This window comes from Python bivittatus, unplaced genomic scaffold, assembly GCF_059951505.1.
Source record: "Python bivittatus isolate LINGU-HERP-01145 unplaced genomic scaffold, Pbiv_v1 ctg000700_np1212, whole genome shotgun sequence".
NCBI classification, from domain to species: Eukaryota; Metazoa; Chordata; class Lepidosauria; order Squamata; family Pythonidae; genus Python; species Python bivittatus.
Window position 1 is genome coordinate 104,764,740 of NW_028277098.1, and position 24,103 is coordinate 104,788,842.

A 24,103-nucleotide genomic window follows, 5' to 3' on the forward strand; every position below is an offset into this window, starting at 1 on the left:
GTGCAGCACGTGCAGGGAGCTGCTGTTGGCCCTGAGGGACCGGGGCCACAAAAGCATTCCCAGGAAGAGGGGGGAGCGACGCGCCTGGTTGGGCAAACTGGCTCCCTCTTGCCAGGTGTCCCAACGAGCCATTGAGGGCTTCGTGACTCCCCACTCCCCCAAGAAAAAATCAGAACAGACACCCAGGGGACGAGAAGGAAATGATTTATTTCAAGTCCCAGAAGGACCTTGGGAGGATCCCAGGCATGTGCTCCGGCCATCCAGAGCTTCAGGGGTGGGGGGTGGGGGCTGCCAGCTCCTCCCCACTTGGGGCAGGGGAAGGGAGGGCTCAGTGATGGTGCAGAAGAGGGAGCACTGCAGTGTCTGGGGCGTGGAGGGGTGCACATGGACCCCCCCCCCATGGCTGTTCTGCGTGCAGCAGTGGTGGAAGGAATCCGGATGGAAAATGTCAGATACCCTGTTTGACCCCTTGCCTGGGAGGCTGGCTGCTCCAGTTAAACAAGGGGAGGGGGCTGGTTCCCCACCAGGGGCCGGAAAAGAAGCCCATAAAAGTTCCTGAGCAGGAGGGGGAAGAGCCTCAACTCCGCCCCTGGCAGAAAGGAGCCAGAGGGGAAGTCACAGTGAGGGCCAGCGGTGCCACGGGGGCGGCGAGGAGCTGAGGGTGGTCGGCAGAAACCCTGAGACAAGGCCTCTCGGTCAAGCGGGAGGTCAGACCAGGCTTAAGTGGAGGGGACAGCAGCCCATAAAATGCCCCGGGTTCAGGGCAGGCGCCCCAGAATGGAAGGGAGGTCCACCTGGTACCGGAACCCTGGGCTCCCTCCTGCGCCAGCTTTGCCCCAGGAATCCCCCTTGCTGAGCTCCCCCACGGGCCCTTTCCAATTGGAGTTGTGGGCTGAGGATCTCCAGGGCAGGCTGCAGGTACAAAAGGAGGCTGGCTGCAGACCTTTGGCTCCCCAAGCCCCCAGTATGCCGAGGAAGGTGGGGAGGAGACCCTGGGGATCAGTGGCACCTCTGGGCAGCCACGCTTCTGCTGCAGAGCCAGGAAGGATGAGGCACAGCAAGGAGGGGCGAAGGGAGGGCGGCACGGTGGGAGGCTGGGGAAAGGGTCTGCCTGGACCTCCCTCGGGAGCCGCGGACTGGCCAGAGCGCCTGAGCCGAAGTACAAGAGGGCCCCATCTGTCTGGATGGGAGCCCAGGGCCAGCCGCCCCCAAGACCAGGGAGCCCTCCAGAGAGGGAGCAGCCGGGCCCTCGGCAGAGGCGCTGCTCAACAGATCAAAGCTCGTCAGACGCTGAGAATCGAGGGGCAAAATCAATTTGGCAACCAAAGGTGGCCTCCCTGCCCCTGCCCCCCACCGGCAGTTCCCTCTCCTTACACAGATATACTGAAATGATAATTTGCCAGAGGAGCTGCCTGGCCCTGGCTCCTTCTTCCAGGGAGGTGGAATGCTTTAATGGAGGAGGAAGAGGAGGGGGAGTCCAAGGAGGCTGCACCGGTGGCCAGGCCACCTCCCTCACGCCAAGCTCCTGCGGGGGCCCTGGAAGAGGGCGAGGGCGTGCGGTGGGATTCATGGGGGCCCTGAGGAGCCCTGCTCCAGCTGGCACTCCGGGCCTCTGGCCGGGGGCTAGGTCTCCCGGCTGCTCTCCTGGCCTCGGGGCCCGGCGTAGAGCACGGCCAGCTGCCGGAAGCGGGGGCCCCAGCCGCTGAGATAGGAGAAGTCCTGCTCAGAGCCAGTCGAGCGGGAAGCGATGGAGCTCAGGGAGGCCGGAGGGGAGTCGGCCCCCTCAAAGGCGTAGGTCTGGAAGGAGTCGTAGGGGGGCACGGATGGGTCCGCATCCGCCTGCCCCACTTTGCGGCCGATGTAGTCTCTGAAGAGGGAGAAGTCGAGGTCTGGCGCCTGGCGCCACTGGGGCAGGGTGTGGAGCTCCGAGGGCAGGGGGGGCGCCCCCTTCTCGTCCCCCTTGGTCTCGCTGAACTCGTAGAGGCTGCGCAGCGCCGACATGTCATAGGCCTGGGTGTCCTGCTCGCCACCACCCTCATCGTTGTACTTGATGACGTTGTCCCGCATGTCCTCGTCTTCCTCTGAGGCCAGGTGCCCCTTCTGGTGGCGCTTCAGGGCCAGGATCAAGAGGACCAGCACTGCAGCCATCCGGGGCATGTGGGGAGAGAGGCAGGCAGTGGAAGAGCCTCCTGTGCAGGGTGCTGACCCCCTGCAGCCAGGGGCTTTGAAGAGGGCCCACAGCCGTCCAGGCCAGCCCGCCTGGCCCGGCTGTCGGAGAGGCTGCTGCCCTGGCCGTGGGACAGCCTGCACACCCCACCAGGGATCCAGACTGCCAAACCTCCCTCTGGCTGTGAGGCCTTTCTGTGGGAGCTGCAGCTGTGTCCCCCTGAAGGGGCTCGGGCGAGGGAGCAGGCGCTCCTCCCCGGCTGACCCCAGAGGAGCACCAGCCTGAAATCCTCAGAGGAGGCAATGCTGGGGAGAAGGAGGCCCCTGCAGACAAACCAGGCCCTTTGATCTTGTTAATTTCATGCCCCAGGAACTGAGGGCAGAAAGCCCCCCTGCATCTAATTCAGGGAGGGCTGGTCTGACTGGGGGCGGGGGACCAGGCACGGCAAAGGATGAGCACGAGGACACAAGCAGGCACCCAGCCGAGGCTGTGCCTGCCCAAGGAAGAGGAGACGGGCGCTGGCGCCTCTCCCCTGTTCCAGCAGGACCACGTCCTGCTCTCCACCTCCCCCAAGATGCTAGTGTGCCAAGGGCGGTGGGGCAGGACACTGCCATGGCAGCTGCGAGCCCTCATGGCAGCAGCTCCTCAGCCCAGTAACTCCTGGGGCAGTGGGGGCAGGAGGGAGGCACGTGTGGCTCTGTTTGCAGAGGGCAGAGCAGCGCAAGAAGAAGAGCAAGGCGTGCATGGGGGAGACACTCACCCACAAGGATGAGAACGCAGACCAGCAGGGCAATGAGGGCGCCGGGGCTGAGCGAAGGGGCTACCACAAAGGCGGTGGTGTTGCACGACTGGATGGTGCCAGCGTTGTCGCAGCCGCAGATACGGACAGTGAGCGTGCCGGTGCTGCTGAGGGTGGGTGGGCCGCTATCCACCACCAGGATGGGCAGCAAGAAAATATCCTGCTCCTGCCGATTGAAGCCCGGGTGCTGAGTGTGCAGGGCAGCTGTGCTGTCTGGGGAGAGAGCCAAGACCAGGAGGAAGCGGGGGGCTGCTGGCAAGAAGCACCCTCCTGGCAGACCCCAAGAAGGGTTCCCTCAGCCCCCAGGAGACGCCACCCCACTCGGGCACCTCCACACCTTCCCCAGGAGCTGGCTGTGGTTGGAACAGGTGAGACAGTCCATTAGGGAGCCACCATAATACAATGCCCCCCCCCTCTGCAGGGGGAGGCCAGCTGGTGCTCCTGCTGCTCCCCCAGCCGGAGAAGAGGGGGTGGAAGGAAGGGCAGAGGCACGGCCCCCATGGGCCCTGGGATGCACTGGGCCCATTCTGCAGCAGGTTGGGGGGGGGGTTCCCCTTGGGCTGGGAACCTGGCAAGGCTGGGCACGGCCACTCACTCCCCAAGGAAGAGCCATGAGTCAGGCTGCTCCGCGGCCAGTCAAAGCGGCAGCCAGCTGCCCTCAGGGGACAATCCCTGGCACTGCAGCTGCCACGCAGAGGGCTGCTTGCTGGGCTTGGAAACCCACTGCCCGGATCCTGAAAGCAACCCCCTTCCTCCCCAACCCCTTCCTCTTAATGAGGCCTTCCACCATCTCGCCTGCGGCTCAGAGTCAATAGCCTGGCTGTGCGACTCCTCGAGACCCAAGATGCTTCCCACGCGAGACGGCCCACCTGCCTGGAGAAGAACGTTTGGGACCACAGCTAGCCTCCCCCATCTGTCAGGGCCCCCCACTGGCACAGTTGGTAGGAGAACACCCCCCCAGCCCAGACAGCCCGGCTCCACCCCCAGTCTGGGCTCCTTGTGGCCCGGGGGGCACAGCCTTCTGCCAAGCACGGACATACCAATGGGGAGGCAAGGAAGAGGGGCTCCGCGCAAGGGCCCTTTGGCAAGGCCCCTTGGGGAAGGTGGCCTTTCTGGGCACGTGCCGGGGATGTGCGTGGACCAGAAAAGACGGGGCGCAGGCAGGTCCTTCTCGGCTCCTGATTTGGAGAAGAGTGGCAGAGCTGGCCAGCGCAGGTCGGAGCCTCCGAGAACCTTTTCCAGGGAAGGGACTGATGCCGCCCTCTTGGGAGCGGGCAAACCTGTCGGCATGCCCAGACACTGCAGGGGGCTGCTGGCCGCCAAGGCCCACGAAGCCAGCCCGGGGTAAGTCCAGGCCGCTTCCGCCTCTCTGCAGTGCCGTCCCCCGCCCGGGACTCCCTTGCTCCTGGGGGTGGCCAGTGCGGTGCTGGGATTGGGCGTGTTTCTGAGTTTCCTGGAAATCTGCTCCCACCCGTCCCTCTGGCCCCCCAGGTGCCCGCTATCCCCCAAGTCTGCCTACGCCTTTTTTCCAGGCAGAAAGCACCGGCCTGGCTGCTCCAGAGTCTAATTTTCCAGGAATGCTCCTGAGGCGCAAAAGGGTCCCCAGGAATCAGATCAGCGGAGCTGTCGGGGGGCAGCAGTCGTGACAGATTTGCCTACTTATTTAAAGGCTCAGACCAGCCAGCCAGCCAACCAACATTGGCTCCCTCACGCTCTGCTTTGCTTACTCTTGCCTGGGTTCAAAACCATCTTGATAATTTGGGGAAATAGCTTGCAAATTAAATGTAGGAGGGGTCGATGCAAAAATCTTAGCCTGGGAAACCTAGATAGAGGATGGGGGATACCTGGTTTGGCAATAATGTTATGAAAGGGATCTTGGCGCTGCAGCTGATTGGAAACAGAATAGAACCTGAGTCTGTGGTATGGCTGCAAAAAAGGCAAACGCAGATTAGGGAAGAGCTGCCTCTCCAGGTGCACTTGATTCCTGATGATGATGATGATGATGATGATGATGATGATGATAAAAAAATAAAGTCGGTGCTGTTTTCCGGGGAATGCTTTTCAGCTTTCCAGCCTAGCCTGCAGCCCTGGAACTCCCTGCGCAAACATAATTTCAGGATGCGTAATCGCAAAAGAGGTCCCCCAAACAGCATAACGGAAGGAGTCATTCTACCTTCCTCTGCTTTGCTCAGATCCCCCCACCTGCGTCCGGCTTTGGCACTACCCTCTAAGAAGGGTCCGGAGAGAAGGGCCGTGAGTGAGAGGGGGCCCAGAAGCAAAGCCCGGGAGGCTTGGCCTTGAGAGGAGAGCCAGGAGGGGCTCTCCAAACACCCGAACAGGGGCCACACCAGAGCCATCGGGACCTGCCCCCTCTTGTTCAGCGTGCAGGATGCAGAATAATCAGCTGGCAGGTTCTGGTTGTGGAGGCCTTGCTGCCCCCTGAGCTTGGCGGTTTGCTTGCAGACGTTTCATCACCCAGCCAGGGAACATCACCAGCGCATGAAGCGTCCGCCAGCAACCACCACGCCCAGGGAGCAGCAACTACGGAGATTCTCTTCTATCGGAGAAGCCGACTTTCTAGCCAAACGAGCCGTTTGACAGCGGAACCAATGACCCAAAGAGGTGGGGGGTTCCCCTCCACTGGCTGGGTTCAAGTGGAGGCCGGACAGCCGTTTGGCAATGAGATGCTTTCGTTTGGATTCCCGGTCCGAGCAGGGGGTTGGACCGGATGGGCTCAAGACCCCCTCAGCACTAGGGTCCTATGCTGCTTCCCACGTCTATATTCCTCGCAACTCCTGCTGTGCTGCCCCTCAGGATGGGGGGAGGGATGAGCGAAGAAGGCCGGGAGGGGGTGCCCAGAGTACATCTATCCCCAGCAGGGTCACCCACGGCACGAGGGCCATCCCTGCCGCCCAGCCAAACCCAGCAGGCACAACGTTGGGCAGCAGCGATAGAGGGAGGAGCGGGGCAGACGACCCTGCTGTGACAATGCAAAGGGATCCGTTCCCACCGTGCAGGAGAAGGCAATGGCAGACCACGCCTGCATCTGTACCAAGAAAACCCCATGGACGATGGATAGAAAATATAAAACGATTGGCGATATAGTGCCGGATGATGGGCCCCAGGTCAGATGGCACTCACGACATTACTGAGGAACTGCTGAGCATCTTTCGGAGTCCTAGTGGTGTTTAAGGTGTGGCTAGATTAAAGCCTTCCGCAGGTCTAGCTGCGGATGTTGCCGCACAGGAAGAGAAAATCCGAAGCTGCAAAGACAGAATTACAGTAGGAACAGGGAACGTAAGAAGGGTGAACACGGGAAAGCTCAAAACAGTGAAAGATGAAATGAAACGACTACAAATTGACGTCTTAGGCATCAGCGAATGGAGATGGACTGAGACTGGACACTTTCAGTCAGAAGATCACATTGTTTATTACTCGGGACATGAAAAACAAAGAAGGAACAGAGTTGCTTTTAGAGCTGGGGAGGGCACAGCAAGAACAGTACTTGGCTACAATGCAATCAATGACTGAATAATGTTGATTAGACTGTGGACAAGCCTTTAAAATGACATTCATTCAAGTTTATGCTCCAACCACCGATGCAGAAGAAGAGGAAGGTGATGAGTTTTATGGTAAGTTCAGTCTGAAATCGACAGAAATGCAAGGAGGATGTGCTGCTTCTGGTTGGGAATGAAATGCCAAAGTTGGAAATAGTAGGGAGGAAAATGTAGTTGGAACCCAAAGTAGGAAACTTAAATGAAGCAGGAGAATGACTTATCAGTTTCTGCCAATCTAATTATTTCTTCATTGCTAATACAGTCTTCCAACAACCCAAACGATGCCTGTATACATGGACATCACCAGACGGAGTAAACAGAAATCAAATTGACTATATTACGGCTACAAGGAGATGGAACTCAGTTATATTGGCAAAGACGTGGCCAGGGGCTGGCTGTGCAACAATTCACAGGCTGCTCTTGGGCAAGTCCCAAGCCAAGCCCAGCAGCAGCAGGTTCCACGATAGGATCCCGAGCACAGACCCCGTTTTCGAGGAACTGCTCTAAAGTCCTGAGCCTCGTGGACAGGGAACCAGAGGAACTGTGGAATGAAACCAAAGACGTTGTTGCGGGTGAAGGTGAAAAGAGACGGCCAAAGACCAAGACACAGGAGAAGCAACTAGATGTCGAAGCAGACGGTGGACGTTGCCGAGAAGAGAAGGGAAGGGAAGCCAGCGCAACACAACGATCTCGTTAAGGAGCTTAACGAAGGATTTCAGAGCAAGAGGGCCCCACCAACACTGGCAGGGCAAGCTACTATATATAAACAGGAAGCAAACCCCACACTCACTCACTCACTCACTCACTCACTCCGTCACTCACACTTATGATGTTCCCTAGTTGGGTAATGAAATGCCTGCAAACAAACAGCCAAGCTCAGGACTCCAAAGGAGACTTAACAGAGTACGCAAACTATGATACAATATCCTTAATTTCACATGTTGGTAAGATGATGTTTGGGATCATTCTACACGGATTAAAGCCCTACATGAAAAAGGAGATGCCAGGTGTTGAAGCTGATTTTAGAAAATACCAAGGAACAAGAGACATTATAGCTGATGCCTGCTGTATAACTGAGAAAGCCAAAGAATACCCCAAAGAAGTCAGATTGTGCTTCATCGATTATAGCATGGCCTTTGATTGTGTCGATCATGTCAAGCCGTGGAATGTCCTTAGGAAACTGGGGATCCCATTGTCCTCATATGAAACCTGTACACAGGACAAGACGCCACACTCAGGTGAAGCACGGTGAAAGAGAATGGCTCCAGGTTGGCCGAGGAGCGCAACGAGGCTGTATACTCTCCCCTTATTTATTCAACCGATATGCTTTAATACATATTGAGAGAGGCTGGATTGAAAGAAGATGAGTGAGGTTTTAACGCTGGAGGAAGAAACATCAATAACCTGCACTATGCTGGTGACACTGCTCTGGTAGCTGAAAATGCAAATGAACTGCAAGCTCATGAAATGAAAGTCAAGGAGCACAGTGAAAAAATAGGACTACGATTAAGTATAAGGAGGACCAAACTAATGACAACAGGTATGACACCAGCCTCAGAACTGACAATGAAGATACTAAGTGGTGGAGAGCTTCTGATTTTAGAACCGACTATTAGCAGAAAAGGACCAGCAGTCAAAAGTTACACTGCAGACGAATGCATGGAGCCTTGGAAAAATATTCCGATACCATTATATGTCTATACCTACAAAGATCAAAACTGTGCAAGCAATGATTTCCCTGCAACTCTCCATGGAAGCAAAAGTTGGATTTTGAAGAAGCAGGATTAGAAAGAATATTGACATTTTTGAATGTTAGCGTTGGAGAAGACTCATGAAAATACGATGAAAACAAATCAGCCCAGAGTTTTCATTCAAGTCACAAATAACCAGGCTCAAATGATCGTATTTTGGACACTTTAGGCTTAGCTTTCTGGAAGGAAAAAGAAGAGAACGACCACCAGCAGAAGATGGGCTCAGTTACAGCAGTGCTGGGAGTGCCTTTGGAAGGCCTGAAGGGCCAAGCTGGGGACAGATCCTCCTAGAGAAGGTCCATCTGCACGGTTGCTAAATGTTGACACAAACCTGATGGCACCTAATCAGTCAATCAATTTTGTGTATTAATGGCTCTTCTTATTTTAAGTTGTCATTGGAATTTTTGCTCAGAGGTGGTACAGAAACCTCCAGGGCAATAAAAAGCTTGGAGGACAGAGCCCCTTGGAGTCAACTCCCATCAAGAGCAGGTTCTGTGACTGACCACATTTTTCAGTTAACGCCTGGAAGGCAGGCTGCTAGATCTTCCTATTTACTCTTGCAAGTTGTGAGATAACAAACTTTTTGCTCTAACCCTGATCAGATAATTATTTTCCTCTTTTGTCCTATGTAGCAGGCGTAGCAGGGGCCCAGGGCCTGCTAGATCCTTAATCCTCATTAACAGGTAACCTTCCCTTGCTGATGCCGAAACTAAGCAACTCTGAGGTGGACGGGTTGCTGGGCTATAAACCTTGCCCAAGGAAAGCAACGCCATTGTGAGTCAAATTCTGGAGACCCTCCCTGCCATTTGGGCCCACTGTGGCAGATTACAGAAGGACCTCTGGTGCTGTAAGTAATTAACGGGGACAATTTAAATAAGTATTATGCTGTTTGTTTTGGTCCTGGTACCTCCTTTAATGTCCTCCTGCTTCCGAATCTGTCCTGCAAATTCTAAATTAGCCACCCACCCAGGAATTTAAATTAAACATGTGGTTCTGCCTGCCCGTTCCACCCCCAACCCCGGTCCAGGCCATTTAAGGGGAGGGAAGCTGGGCAGGGCCACTGCTGTCTTCTGCAAGGGGTGTCCAGTTGGCTCCTGGAACCAGGCCTGTGGTGGGTAGGGCACGGACCAGGTGCCAAGGGGCATTCTGGTTGCCACTCTCTGCTGCTGTGCAGGATGTGGAAGGACAAGATTTAAGGGAGAGCCTCCATCTGGGCTGGCATCCATCACTGTCTCATCTTGGCTCCTACAGCAATATTTATAAATCACATCTCAAAACTAGCTACAAATTTGTACAAAGAAACAGATGGGCTGTTGGCGGCAGTTTGTCACCACTGATATTTACGCAGTGCCGGCAACAGCAAGCGAGGGGAGCCAGGAGGGGGAAGGGGTCGTGGGGAAAGGCACTCGTGGCAGGGGGAGAGCGGCAGAGGGCCCGGCCCTGGGGACCAGGCCCCGGGCAAGTCTGAGGGAGCCACGGCAGGTGGGCAGAGGAGGCGTGGGAGGGCCTGGGCCCGGGCAGCTGCCCCTCGGACAGGCGTGAGCCACCAGAGGGGAGCCGTGGAGGGCCCAGGCGAGGCTTACCCGTGATGTCCAGCAAGGAGAAATGGCGGCTACCGGAGGCCTCGGGGGCTAGCGTGAAATAGAAGCGGTGGCCACTCTGCGGCTCGTCCCGGTCCACCACACTAATGGTCTGGATCAGCTGCGGAAGAAGCGCAGCCAGCGGTCAGGAGGGGGCACAGAAAGCGCCTTGCCCGGCCCACAACCTCCTCCGGCATGAGCAGAGGAAGCAGGGACGCTCTGCCCCCAAGCGCAGCCCCCAGCCGGTCCCTCGGCTTCGCGAGCTCCACAGGGGCAAAGAGGCCCGCAGCTGAGGGCCCGGGAAGGGCCTGAGAGAGCTCCCCCGGCACCCCTGCCCCAGCCCCAAACGCCACCTGCAAGGGGCCGCGGGGGGGCTGACCCTCCGCACCTCTCCTGGCTTGGCGTCCTCACAGACCGCGGCTTCGTAGGGCGTGGCCAGTTCGGGTGGGTTGTCGTTCACGTCCAGGATGCGAATTCTGAGCACTGTCCTGGACACTTGAGTAGGATTGTCTGGAACACACACACACACACACACACACACACACACACCCGAGGCAGCAGATGAGTGCTGGGCCTCAGCAGCAGCCCCCATCCGGATGCCAGGCTGCCACTGCCACCACAAGCACAGCCATTGCAGCCCCAAGGGAAGCTCCCCAGCCCTACGTAAGGAGGGAAGGACTGTGGACCCCCGGCCGCGACCCGTCACGGCCCAATCTGCACTCTTGCACTGGCTGGCGGGAAGGCTAGTGGGCGTTTTGCGGCCACCGCAAGGCCTTTCGTGCCTGTGCCCAGCTCCCCAGCCCACCAGGCACGGAGCGCTGCCCAATTAGCCACGGACCCCTGGCAAAGCAGGGTTCAGCCCCCCAGCTGGGGCTTCAGGCTTCGAAAGAAGCTGCTGGAAGCCCAGCAGGACCACGGGGGAGGCCAGCTGCGAGAAAGGCCCGCCGAGTCCAACTCAGCCTGCGAGCCCGGGAAGCAGAACCGGAAGTGCGGTGATTCCTGACCAGTCAGCGAAAGATCCATCCTTACTTAGCAGCTCACTGGGGATCTGCTCTTAAATATCAAGACTTTGTGTTCAGCAGCACCCAAGTTTCGAATGTGGTACACACCAATGTAGGAAACTATAGCCCCCAAATGGTTTCCACGTTTACGTAATTTTGGGTCAGTTGGGCTTTTCGGATATGAGGTTATTTTAGCTGCTGAGTTGCCAGTTCTGTTATGGAGGGATTTGCACATAGTTTCTGGTGAGAAACGTAAAGTGTCCTGCCATAAAAGGCCCTTTCCGTACACTGCGGGCAGTGAAAGGCTTAGCGATATTTCATTGGAAGATGGCAGGTTGGAAAGGAAATTCAGCGTTAAGAATTTGTTTCATTCTGTTATAAATTGTTTCCAAAATTGTTGACTTTTACAGCATTGCCACCAAATATGGAACATTGTTACATTTCCAACAATTTTAGAAAATGAAGTGCCAATTTAGCAATCAATACTGGTGTAATAGCTGACATCCCCTTCCTGTGCCCCGTAGCTGGGTGCCAGACTGCCCTCAACCCATCCTCTCAGCCAGTGTTTCTCAACCATGGCAACTTTAAGATATTTAAGACTTAAGATATATTCAGATGTAAGAGTCCCCCATCAGGGGGAGATGGGCGGAGATAAATCCAATCAATCAATCAATCAATCAATCAATCAATCAAATAAAAAAAATATGTGGACTTCAACTCCTGGAACTCCCCAGCCAGCATGGCAGCAATTCTGGGAGTTGAAGTCCACACATCTTCAAGTTGCCAAGGCTGATAAATGCTGCTCTCAGCCCTGAAGCAGCTGCCTCTGAATGATGCCCCCACCATGAGAGGACAGGTGCCCCTGGCAGGGCTCCTGCTACAGCCTGGTCCTCGCAGGGCCCCTCTTGCCACTTCGTTGCTCACTCTCCACCCCCACCCGATTGGCCTCTGCTGACCACTGAGACCCAGGGGTCTGCACCATCCCACAAACAAAGGAGCCTGCAGGAGTGCAACCCAACAGGGAGGGCAGCCCAGGACCCGCCAGGCAAGCCACTGCCAGCGGGCATGGAGAAAAGGCAGGCGCGACAGCTTGAGTGCAACGGAGGCCCTGTAGCAGGACAGCACTGCTGCTGGGAGTAGTTGTGGCCACAAGTGTGGTTGTGGGTCAGAGGAGCGGGGAGGGGTGCTGCCCTTGCCTTCTGGCAGCGCCTGCTCCACAATGGGGAGGCGAGGGAAGAGACATCCTGGCTGCCTGCAGGCCTTGGAAGACAGCACCCTCACCAACCGCCACGTGTGCTCCAACTTCAGGAGGTTCCTCAGGCTGGGGGGGCTCACTTTCCCCTTCCTATGGGATTCCTGAGGAAAGCTCCCCCCCACCCCAAGCCTGTTTTTCCCCCTGGGCCCAATCTGGCTGTGGTGGTCCTGGGCTGAGCTGTCCTTAAACTTGCGTCCGAGCCATGCCCTCTAGACCCCCTTCCTGCTGGGCCGCTCAGGGATGAAGCCCTGCAGCGGGGCGGGGGGTGTCTGGTCATGGGCACAACTGGCACAGGGATGCACCCGCTACTTCCACCAGGGCTTTTAAATGCAGCCTCCCATTGGCAGACTCTCCTCTCCTGTCCCGCTGCAGCTATTCGTTTAAAATTATTCTAACCCTCTGAATTTATTTGCATCCTGTTCTTCAGATCACAGGACCTTTTAACTGCCCCATGTGAATCATTAAGAATATTACAGTACAATAAAAATAGAAGAGTGAGCAAAAGAAATCCATCAACAATGATGGATTTCCTTTTATGATTTATAACCTGCCTTTAAGCCCATAAGGTGGTCAGGGGACCAGAATTCATGGAAATCCCCTTCCAAGCTAAGAGAAGGAGCATTTTTCCCCACTCAACACTCCCATTGGGTTGTTATGACTATCCTGCAGATGGTGAATTGATTTTTACTGTACTGAATCGGATTCTTAATTTTATATGCAACCGCAATATAGGTGTGTTTTTGAATGGGATCACGTTCTCGTTTGCCTTTAACTCCAAATTATGTATTTGGGGAGTTGTATGCCATGATGTTAGGCGATTTCAGTCTCCACGTGCTGGGCAGAGGGATCCAGGGGAACTCAGTGGCAGCCATGAGCTCATCCCAGCTAACTTTGGGCCCAAGTTATAGTCATCTACCAGATCTCATTTTCACTTCACAGCAATGAGCTTTTGATCTGAAGAGGGAGGAACTTATTCTTGGTCCTTCACCTCTTTGGTCAGATGAGACTCATCACCTTCTGGAACCTCCACAGGGTGAGGGGATTGATTAAGATGGTTCGTCCCAGGTCCCTTGTGGATCCAGATGGATTCTGGTAAGTGGTTCTATTGAATGCTTAGTAGAACTCTGGAAGTCAACTAGAAGCAACTGCTCTGGAGCAGCCTCTCTGTTCAGCATTCCCTTGGAGTTCCTTGGTTTACTGAAGAGCTCCAGGAGATGAAGCGACAGAAGACACCTGGAGCATCAGTAGACGAAGACTGGAAGTGAATCTGATCAGACGGAGGTCCACAGTTCAAGCCTTCATGGAGTCAATATGGATCCCCTTATTTTGTTGGGATATTGCCCAGAGCACTGTTTAAAGTAGGCCTCTCTAGGTTGGGAAAGTGCAGGCACGAAGATCCAGCTACAGGCTACAGTGAGTAATTTGCACATTTTGCTGAAGCTTGGGCTCCACATAGGTGGCGTTGGAAGAAGTGACCAGGGCAAGGCCTTATAACGTTATCTGGGATTTGATTTAGTTTTTGAATTCCAAGGAAGTGGATTGGATGCTCTCCAACATGAGGGTTGCCACGTGTGGGCTGGGCCCATGACGCGCTTTGCTCTTTTGGGCAGCTGGTGGGGCAGGGGTGCTGAATGGCTGAATCTGGGAGTGAGTCAACATTCTTCAGGAGAAGGTGTGCTATCAGCTATCTTGTAGGAACTGGTGGTGCCCATCCATCTGGAACAACTTCTGCCCCATTTCTACCTCCTTTTTTGGAGGAAAAACAACAAAGCACCTGTTACAGGGTGCCCGAGATGAAGTGAAGTCATCTGGGCTGGATCTTTTTTGGTGGGACTCACTCCTGGAAATGAGACAGAATTCCCTTTGACCTGTGCGGTGGATGATGTTCTACAGAACTATGTAATCGTTTTAGAAGATTCAATGGCCACTGAACATGGTGTTCTTCTGGAATATGCCAGCGAGGGCTCAGTGTGGGGTACTGTTCTGCAGTGGTTCTGCTCCTTCCTGAGCGGGCAGTTCCCATCAGCAGCAGTGGGGAAGCAGGTCAGGCTAGGGGATGCTCCCTTAGGGAGTACCACAGAGACGGTTTCTCTCTCCCCTGCTTTTTAACATCTACGTGAAAGCACTGGGACAGATCATCTGTCACATCATTAATATTCTAAAATTATCTGACTGTACAACTCTACCCTGGGTCACACCAGAGATGTGGTCGAAGTCTTGATTGAGTGTCTGAAGATGGGGGTGCTTTTCGTCCAAACACCTGGCTTCCTGTTGGCACCTGTTTGACTCTGAATGGATTGCACGTCCTCTGCAGCAGCAAGTCCACAATATGGGGGTCTCCTAGATTCACCGCTACTGATGGATCTGTGGATGAAGCCTTGTTTGGTTTCCCTGGAGCAGGAGGCCTTCGCAGCAGTAACTCACAGCCTTATCACCTCGAAACTAGATTGCTGCCTCTGAAGGCAACTCAGAGGCCATTGCTGGTGCAAAACACAATGACCCATACGCTGGTGGAGAGCTGTTACAGCCACATAACACCAAATTTAGGATGCTGCGTTGGCTTCCAACGGTTTCCAGGCACATTTCAAAGTATTTGGCTCCCATGCATCCCCTTTGAGTAGGCCTGACCCGTCCCGCGTGCTCCTCTCAGGAAGGAAGGCTTGAGGTCCTGCTGATTAGTGAAGGTGTCCAGGGGCTGCTGGGGGCAATTCCTCTCCACTGCACCCCTTCCCTTTGCAACACTGAGGGACTTGGTGGGTGCCCCAGGGAGTCCGTGAAGAAGGTATCATTCCATAGCAGTTGCAGTTGTTGCCGTTGTCCCAGGAGCACCAATGGAGGGTTACTAATTTTAGCTGTTTTATTGATTTCATAGTTCATTGTTTTTCTGTAAGCCACCAAAAGCCATATCAGGAATACAGCAGGGTACAGTACAGACATTGTAAATGGAGAGAAAGTACCACTGTCACCCTGGGATCTTCCCCAAAGGGTGCCAAGAGGGACTAGGGCAGAGCAGAACAGATGGAGCCCACTCCCCACCCCCACCCCCACCCCCATTAGGTGGCTCGTCCACAAAACAGCACCCCGAGCGGAACAGCCCTCCCAGTGAAGAGCAGGCGGGCTCCATTCCATTCAAAACTACATTATGGGGGGGACTTCTGATTACTTTGCATGGGGGTGTGGCCCGTTCTAAAGAAGACCAACATGTTATGGCTCTGCCACAGGCCCTGCATTGGCTGCCAGGAGCAGCGGGCTGCCATTGACAGGCTCATTCTGGCCCAGGAAGCCCTCTGTGCCTTCAGGACCGCCTCCTTCAACCAGAATCAATCTCTCTGATATGAATACCCCAGGAAAACTGGAAGAAATCCCCCACTACTGTACATTTGGGGGGCGCAGCCAAGAGAGCAGCCTTCTCCCAGAAGTCAGAGTTGCCCCAACGCTGTTGGCCCTCCAGAAGCAGATGGTCAGGGATTTGGGACTTAATCAAGGAGATGCCACAGGAGATCTGTGGCTGTTGCTCCTGGGCTAGGTTAAGGCTGCCTGCTGATTTGAACTGTATGCTGTTCTGAATTACACCGTGCACATTCTATACTTCTCTGTACCATCGTCCGGTTGCGGCAGTATGAAAATCTGCTCAATCAAGCTGTCAGTCAACCTTGGTGGCTAGTGAGAACATGCAGAGGGCAGGTTGCGGGCGCATTCATGAAGGGCATGGCCCATCCCAAAGACCAAGGTTCCAGGAGGAGGGTGGTGCACTCCCAACTGCCCCAGCTCACTGACCTATTTTTCTGGGCCGCTCCTGAAGCAGCCGCTGGGCTAGAACAGCCCCCTTTTCTCAGGAGGCCCCTAGGGCCTCTGTGCAGAAGACCTGGAGATCCAGAGAGGGCAGGACCCTGGCTTTAAACAAATGCCTCTTTTAAAAAATGGCGGAGCCTTGACTGAGCTGGTTGGAGAAAGTTTACTCAAAGTCATCATCTTCGTTGAATCTCAATGTTTACAATCCTCCCCTTGATCAGGGAACGTCTATCAAGCACAGTGCCTTGGTTTGCAGAAATACACTAGGCTAAAATGAGCCCAGGGGGGCAGGCCAGTGCCCCTCCTAGTTGGCATTCCTTCTCTCCCCTGGAAAGCAACTGCCAGCAGGGGACAGAGACCCCTCCCTGAAGGAGACTGTGCCCAGTCTCAGCAACCCAGGGGCTTTAAGACTAACGACCCTTGACAGATCTCTCCTCCCCTTTCAAAGCCATCCAAGCTGGCATCCATCACCAAGTCCTGGGGTAATAAATTCCACAGATTAACTATACGCTGGGTAATAATTGAGTACTTTGTGGTTCAACCTGTCCAGGGTCTCTGCCATTACCTTTCATGTGGCGCAAACCAAGGTATCCCTCTGAGCTGAAATACACTTCATTTCTTTGGCCATGGCATGTGACACTAACCTGGGTTTCGGCACACGTGTGGACCCTCCACACAGTCTGATCTGCATCACGGCACCTTCAGCTGCTCCAAGCTAGGGGGCCCTTAAAGGCACCACCAGGTTCTTGATTGCTGCTGTTTCTGCAAGACGGCGGGATCTAGGGAGATCCACCTCAATTCTCCCTGGGATCAAGGGGTCGCCAGGAACTATCCAGAAATGCCAGCCTTGTCCTGCCATGACTTCCACACCTCCCACACATCTAGGCTTCCTTTCTGAGCCCCCCAATCTTGGCCACAAGGCACCCCCAAGGAAAGGCTCTTCTTTGCCTCCAATTATTATTATGTTTGGCCAATGGCTCAGATCTCGTAAACTCCCCAGGCGGGAGGAAAGGGGTTGACTTTCCAGAGGTTCCTTCAGTGTTAACATCTCTTCCTGTTTTCAGCTGATGTTCACTTAATTGGCTTTATATCTGGGTCATCCGACTTGGGAGCTAATGAGCAAAAGGTGGCTTCTAACAGGCCACCCCCCGCCCCCTCCTCCAGCGCTTGCAGCTGGAACTGAGCTCTCTGTCTTCGGTTGAGCCATGCCCCGTCCTCCGCAGCCAGGTCACTAAGCTCCCCTGGAAAACGAGGCTCAAGGTGCCCCCCAAGAATCCACTGCTGAAATTCAGTACCAAGAAGGGCCAGTTTTGCTGGCAAAACACTTAGAGAGGAAGGCAGGCAGGCAGGCAGGCAGGCTGGCTGGCTGGCTCTGGGAAGCTTCTATTCCCAGCCCTAAAAGTTCCAACGCTCTCCCTAGAATAGGCCAAAATGATGCTGCCAAAATATGGCTATTTTACCGCTGTATTTCAGCAGCTGATCTGAAGGCTTTTTAAGGATGGAAATAATGGGAGCAGTTTGCCCCTGAAAGGTTGTGCATTCCCTTCTCCACCCCAACAGTCTTTTCAAGTGGGACCAAACCCTCCCTCTTCCTCCTGACGAGACTTTGGCAATGGCAGGTTGCAACCCCCACCCCTTGGAAAACATGCTCCCCTTCCATATCTAACATGGAAGGCCTCAGCTAAGAAACCTTGGCTCTCTGCAAGCAGCAAGTCAGAGTAGGAAAAGACAAACTGCACACCGTGCCCCTTTGGCATCCCACCCCCCATTTTATCCCCTCATCTCACAATGGACAAGGAGGGCTGGGGGTGACCAGCACAGGCACCATGGGGAGATGGGGTTCTCCAAAGGGCACACGGAGCTCAGGAGGCACTTGGCACGCTTTGAGGGTCTTGCCCTCAAGGGCGCACCCATCCCAGGTGCTGGGTGACCATGCAGGGTGGCATTTTGCTGCATTCCCCCAACGGCAAAGAAGCTTAGTTTGAGCCAATCTTGCTCCTGAGCCATTGAGACAGGCTTTTTCCAAAGAGAACTCCCAACTAGCGCTTGCCAGATAATGGGATTGAGTTGGTCTATTTCTCAATGTCTACCGAGAAGCCGCTTAGCAAAGAAAGCAACCTGCCCAGGGGGTTCCTCAAATGCAACCACGAGCATTGCAGCTTTAAAGCTGAAGTCAGCAGTACAGAAGCCAAAGAAAATAGCCAAGAGCGAACCTGCCCATTGGGGAGAACAACTTGGGAAGACCTGTTAACCATTTGAGGTGGGAGGACCTGGTTACTGGATCCGGGCCCCTCCTGGGTGGGAAAATTGGCCAGGGAGGCGATCCGCGGCTGTGTGCAGGCCGTGCTGCCAGCCTCTCTGAAGGAGGGGTGGTGCCCCCAGGCTTGAAAGAGGCTGTGGTAGGCCCCCTCCTCAAGAGGCTGTCCCTGGACCCAACGGTCTTGGGTAACCATCGACCTGTCTCCAACCTCCCCTTTCTGGGGAAGGTTGTTGAGAAGGTGGTTGGTCTGCAGCTGAGGAAAACCCCGGAGATGGTTAAACAGGTGATCTAGACCTGCTTCAGTCGGCTTTCAGGCTGGGATTTAGTAGTTTAGACAGCCTCGGTTGCACTTGTGGGCGACCTGTGGTGGAGCTGGGGTGGTGGTGGTGCACCCATCCTTGTGCTCCTTGGTCGCTCAGAAGCTTTTGATAGCGCTGACCAGGGTATCCTTCTGAGCCGGCTCCGGGAGTTGGGAGTGGGTGGCAGAGTGCTGTGCTAATTATCCTCCCTCCCCCAGTCGGTGTTAACGGGGAGGGGAGAGGTCCACTTTGTGGGGTGCTGCGGGGCTCGGTACTTTCTCCCCTCCTGTCTAACATCTGCATGAAGCTGCTGGGCGAGGAGGTCCCTTCAGTTACATCTCTCAGCCCTGGGCCAGCCAAGCGAGGCAGCTGAAGTTCTGCGCCAGTGCCTGGAGGCTGTGTGGGTTTGGATGGGGAAGAACCATCTCCAACTCAATCCTAAGACCGAGAGGCTGCCCAGAAGGAGTAGCACTTCCCCTTCAAGATTGGTGTGCAATCTTCCTGGACTCGCAGTTCCTGCTTGAAGAGCAGGTGTCAGCTGTGGCCAGGAAGGCCTTTGCACAACTTCAGCTGGTGCACCGGTTGCACCCTCTCCTAGACTGGGGGGCCTTTCAGACAATCGCTTGTGCCCTAGACACCACACAGCTTGACTACTGCAATATGCTCTACGTGGGGCTGCCCTTGAAGACCACCTGGAAGCTTCAACTAGTCTAGAATGCAGTGGTGTAGACAGTGATGGGCACGCCTCGGTATGCCCATGTAACACCTCTGCTTTGCGAGCGGCACTGGTTGACAGTTTGCTTCGGGGCGCTATTTAGCATGCTGGCCACTACCTACAAAGCGCTGCACGGCACAGGGCCCGGTTTTCTGAAGGACTGCCTGTCTCCCATTGTATCTGCCCAGCTGTTTTGATCTTGCGGGATTGGCGCGCTCTGGATTCCTTCGATTAAACAATGTCATCTATTGGGACCTCAGAAGTGTGCCTTCTCTGTCACAGCGCCTGCCCTCTGGAAGGAGCCCCCCCCCGAGATCCAGATGCCCCCCCCGCCAGTGTTGTTTAGAAGAGCTGGGAAGGCCTGGTCCCTCGCCCAGGCCTTTGGCAAGGAAGAGGGAGACTTCTTACTTCATCCTACGACTTTAACCACTTTCTGATTTTAAACTGCCTTAGCTAAGGAGGAGGGGCAGAATTTAACTTGGCACCAGAAAAATGGTTTTATTGTATGCCGCCCAGAGTCACCTTGTGCGAGATGGGCAGCCCCACAAATTTATAAATAAATAAATAAAAATAACATGGTTTTAAAAATGTTTGGATTGCTGGCTTAAATGTTTTACTGTATAGGGAGACTTGCACTTCCATTCTCAACCACCCCTGCTCCCCCCGCCCCCCCCCGGTGCTCTCTGGCCACCTCCGGCACGCTGCCCTGCTCAGCTTCATCTTCCACAACTGGACCCAACTCCTGCTGGGTTCTCGACTCTGGCCGAGCTGCTGCCGCTGGGTGGGTGCCCAGGTGTGACGCCACTGAAGGGCTCTGCCCCGCAGTGGCTGGGGGGCGGGGGAGCGGATCCATCACCTCTGCCAGCAGCTCCCCTCCCTAGCGTCCCAGCTTGGCTGACTGACATGCAAATTAGTTTAATTATTTCTTCTTCTAAAATAAATTATATTTTGCAGAGGCTGCAATATGTTGTGTCAGGCAAAATTACATTCAATATTTTTAAACTAATTGATGTCAGCCTTGAGAAAACGTGATTGACAGTAGCAAGGAAACGAGGCTGCTACCTAAATAGTTTCCTAAATTAAAATTAAACACGCCGTTTTTCTGCATTTCCTCCTGGAGTTCGAATCCATTAATCTGAGGATGCCATTGGGGAGTGGGGGGGGGGGGGCTCAGCACCTGCCGGTCCCTCCAGAAGGGCCCCATGGAGAGGAGAGGCCTCCTCCGTTTCTGGCCTTGCAGGCGCTGAGCCAGGAAGTTGCTCCCCACAGAAGGGGGGCTCTTTTGCAGATGTCAGAGGGGGAGGAAAGGGAGATGCCCTCAGGTGGGACAGGGCATGAAAGGCCTGCCCCACAGCGCCCCTTTTCACCTGGCTGCTGTGCAGAGCAACCGTGCTTCGCAGAGCAGGCACACCCCAGCCCTGATCAGCCACCTCCGGAAATCCAGGGTGTTGCTCCTCAGCAGCCAGCCTGGCTGGGGGGGGCAGATCTGGACTGGTGGTGGGAGGACCAGCTGTCTAAGAGAGGGATGCTGGCCTGGGGGGGAGCAAGTTGGTGGAAACACAAGGGGGGAAGAGGGACAAGGGCTCTCCTCCCCGCCAGATACAGGGCCCAGCCTGGTGGGCTCCCTCCTTGGGCAGGGGCTGAGGGCACCTGGGGAGATGGGCCCTTGCCCTGGAAGCCAAGGAGCAGCAGGCTCTCCCACAAGCTGAGCTGCTCCCACAAATTGGGGGGGGGTATCCATTTGGAGGCAGCAGGTGCATCTGAACTCGGGAGGTCCCACCAAGGGGAGCCATGGGGCCATTTCCAGAAGCCCAGCTAGGTAGGAGGGGGCTGCAGCAGGCACAGAGCAGTGTCCTGCCCCAAGTGCCGAGCCCCCAGCGCAGGAAGACCTCTGCCCAGATGGCCAACTAAGAGGCTCAGCGAGTCTCACGAGGCAGACAGCCCCGAAACCAGCCGACCAGGACCAGCTAATGTGCGCATGGCTGTGAGAAAAAGAAGGCGGGCAAGGCAGCCGAGACCCCTGCCTGCTTCCCCAAAGCCGCGGGTGCTTCCGGCTGGGTCGGGCGAGGAGGGCTCAGGGAGGGAGACCCTGCCCAGGTGCCCTGTGGCCCTCCCTGGTGCTCATCTTCGCAGGTGCCGTGGCTGCGGGACCATCCCGCGGGCACGTCTGCTCCCCCTTCCCTCTCCAGGCCCCAAGCCTTCTGGGGGGGGGCGGGCCAGAGGGTAATTAGACAGCGGTCCAAACGCGCAGCTCTGATTAAAGCCGGTCCCTGGCAGCAGATTCATCATCTCCGTTCCCAGCGGCCGAGGCCCGTCGCTCTCCGTGAGCGCTGAAGGAAACAGGAAGGGGTCTCAGCCCTCAGCCGAGGAAGGCAAACAGCTTGTGTGCGAGATGAAGATGGATCTGCGCAAGCCTCAGCTGGGATCTGCTGAGCGGGCCCATGTCCTGCTGGCTGGCCACGGCCACGGCCACGGCCACATCCCGGTGCCAAAAATCACCATGGCGGGGCGGACAGGACCCACGGCAGCCCAGCAGCTGCCCCCACGCTGGGGCGCCCAATCCCTGAGCAGGTTCAGCCCCCGCTCCAAAATTGGGCTGGGGAGAAAGGCAGGGGCCGGGCATGGCCCCCGCCCAAAGCGAAGCCACGGCATTTGCCGCCACCAGAATGGGGGGAGGATGGGGCTCCCTGTGGCCGTCAGTCGGGTGGCTCCTGGTTCCTGCCTGTCAGCGGCTGCTCCTGCCTGGGGCCTTAAAAGGGGCCGAAGCACGTCCCCCCCGGAGGGGGCGCAGGGAAGCTCCCGACCTGGGCAGACACGCAGGGCTTTGGTGTGCGGCAGCAGACAGATCCTGCCTCGATGCAGGAACCGGCCCCTCTCCCCAGTCCTCCTTGCCAGCTACCGGGGGCCGAACCCCCCTGCCCCCACCAGGCAATCCACTCTGCAGATTTACCTTTGCAGCTGCCCTTTCCAGCCGAGGATTCAGACATAAATTGCACTTTAAATTCAATATCCGCCATTAATATTTCATGATTACAAAACGTTAAGGATAATGTCAGTGGCAGGAGCGTCTGGACAGTTAAAATGGATGAGTCAGATCTTCCTGACACAGGAGAGCCGCGAGCTGCCTGCCCGGGCACTAACGCTGCTTGACAGGCTGCTCAGCAGCTGCCCGCCTGGAAGCCCGACTGCTTGCTTGGCTCGGACCTGCTGGCCAGCTGAAGCTTGAAGGAGAGGGGCTGTGTGCCCACCAGACACGCCGTGACAAGCAGGGGCCCCCATGCCTGCTGCCCCTCCCCCAACAGCTTTAATGCATCCCGTTGACTTTTTTGCCAGTGATAACTTGCACAAGCAATTGCCACTGATGACGAGCCTGCATTTCAGTCACTTGCACCCAGCACACCGCTTCCCAGACTTGACAAGGCATGCTCCTAGACCTCATGGCAGTCGCCCGCGTGACCCGGCTCGGCGGCCTCTACAATCACCCACTTCCGCCTTAAGTTATTTCTAAGCAGGGAGAGCTGTGGCGAAGGAAGATGCTCTGGCCTCAGATCAGGGCAAGACCCAGAGGGTTTTGGAGCAGAGGGGGCACATTTTCTGCTTCTGCAAGGCAGACCCAGAGTCTCCCCTCCTCCTTCCAGAACAGCTGGGCTGCTTCTTTTCATTCCCAACAATGAGCAGAGCCTTCTCCGAGCAGCAAGGACAAAAATGCTTCCGGCAGAATTTAAACCCTTTCCCACTTGCACCTCAGCACAGCACAAAATGTTTTGGCAAGAGTCCCCCCTGAGGTTGCCTTCATCTCTTTCTGCCAGAAATGGGCAGAAATTAACCCAGAGGAGTTTCACAGAGACAAGAGAAGTTCTTAACTTAGGATGGAAACAAAAAGCAAATGAAATAATCTTGAAAGAGTGCAAAGCAAAATGAATATGGGCCAGTGGTGTGATGCAGCTTCAAAAAAGGCAAATGCAATTTTAGCTGGCATCCATGGAAGCGTAATTTCTAAGTCACAGGTGATAATCACTCTATTCTGCATTGGTCAGACCACTCCTCTTGACTGAGGAGAAAGTGGGACAGAAAGGCAGAGACGGCGAAAGCGGTGCCTTCGGAGGAGAGACCGGAGGAGCCGGGCATGTCCCCAAGAAAAGATGGCCAAGGGGACGCAGAAGCCCTCTTTGAAGACCCGCGAGAGCTTTGCCAGAAGAAGCTCAAGAGCTACTCTAGCCATCCTGAGCGCAGGGTGGATCTCGCAGGAAGGCAGATCCCAGCGGAAAAGCTTCCCAATGGTGGGAGTAGTTTGAGAGCGGAACCTGCGACCCAGAGAGAGGCGGGGCTCCCCTCCCCAGCCATGCTCATGTGGACACTGGTCTGCTATGGGGGCAGGGGGAGGACTGGACGGCCTCCAGGGACCTGCCAAGGCCAGTGCCCAGGAGGGAGGCAGCCTTGAGGCAGCCTTTTCCCCCTGTCTGGACAGCACCCGGGCGAGTAAACTCCTTTGCACCCTTTTGCTGGAGGGGAGCATGGGGGCAATCGAGGCACAGGAGGGGTACTGCCCAGAGGAGCAATGGCAGGCAGGCCAGGTGTTCTGCCAATGCACAGGCGGCTGTGGAAAGCTCTTGAGGAAGCATGGAGGCCAGGCGCAGCAGGGTTGGCGGGGGGGGAGGGGCCAGGAGGTGTGGAGGCTTTGCTGGGGATCTGGACCACTTTCACCAGAGCCCAGGCAAGGAGCAACGGCCAACCACAGTGCGCTGGGTCAAGGCCTGAGGGTGGGGTGCAGCGCCTCCCCCCCTCCCCTCCAGCCGGTGTGGGGCTGCCCCTCCCCCCTTCCCATCTCTGCCATCCCCGTGGCTGCCCCACGCAGATGAGCATCCTCCTTTTACCTGCTTTGGCTGCACTTACGTATTCAGCAAAATCCTGCGCCCGCACCTGCCCC

At 55.8% G+C, this 24,103-nt stretch overlaps 1 protein-coding gene across 1 annotated transcript in view; it reads right to left on the minus strand.

Moving 5' to 3' along the window:
- Positions 1–208: 208 nt before the first annotated feature.
- The window catches only part of CDH22 (cadherin 22), a 79,964-nt gene continuing 56,069 nt past the window's right edge, over positions 209–24,103 (minus strand). Inside the window, exons 9-12 of the mRNA XM_088154457.1 lie at positions 10,243–10,364; positions 9,858–9,975; positions 2,928–3,179; positions 209–2,138 (exon numbers count right to left, since the gene is read on the minus strand). Of these exons, the coding sequence (XP_088010583.1) occupies positions 1,624–2,138; positions 2,928–3,179; positions 9,858–9,975; positions 10,243–10,364 (1,007 nt within the window). The 3' untranslated portion in view covers positions 209–1,623. The remainder of the gene's footprint in view (positions 2,139–2,927; positions 3,180–9,857; positions 9,976–10,242; positions 10,365–24,103) is intronic.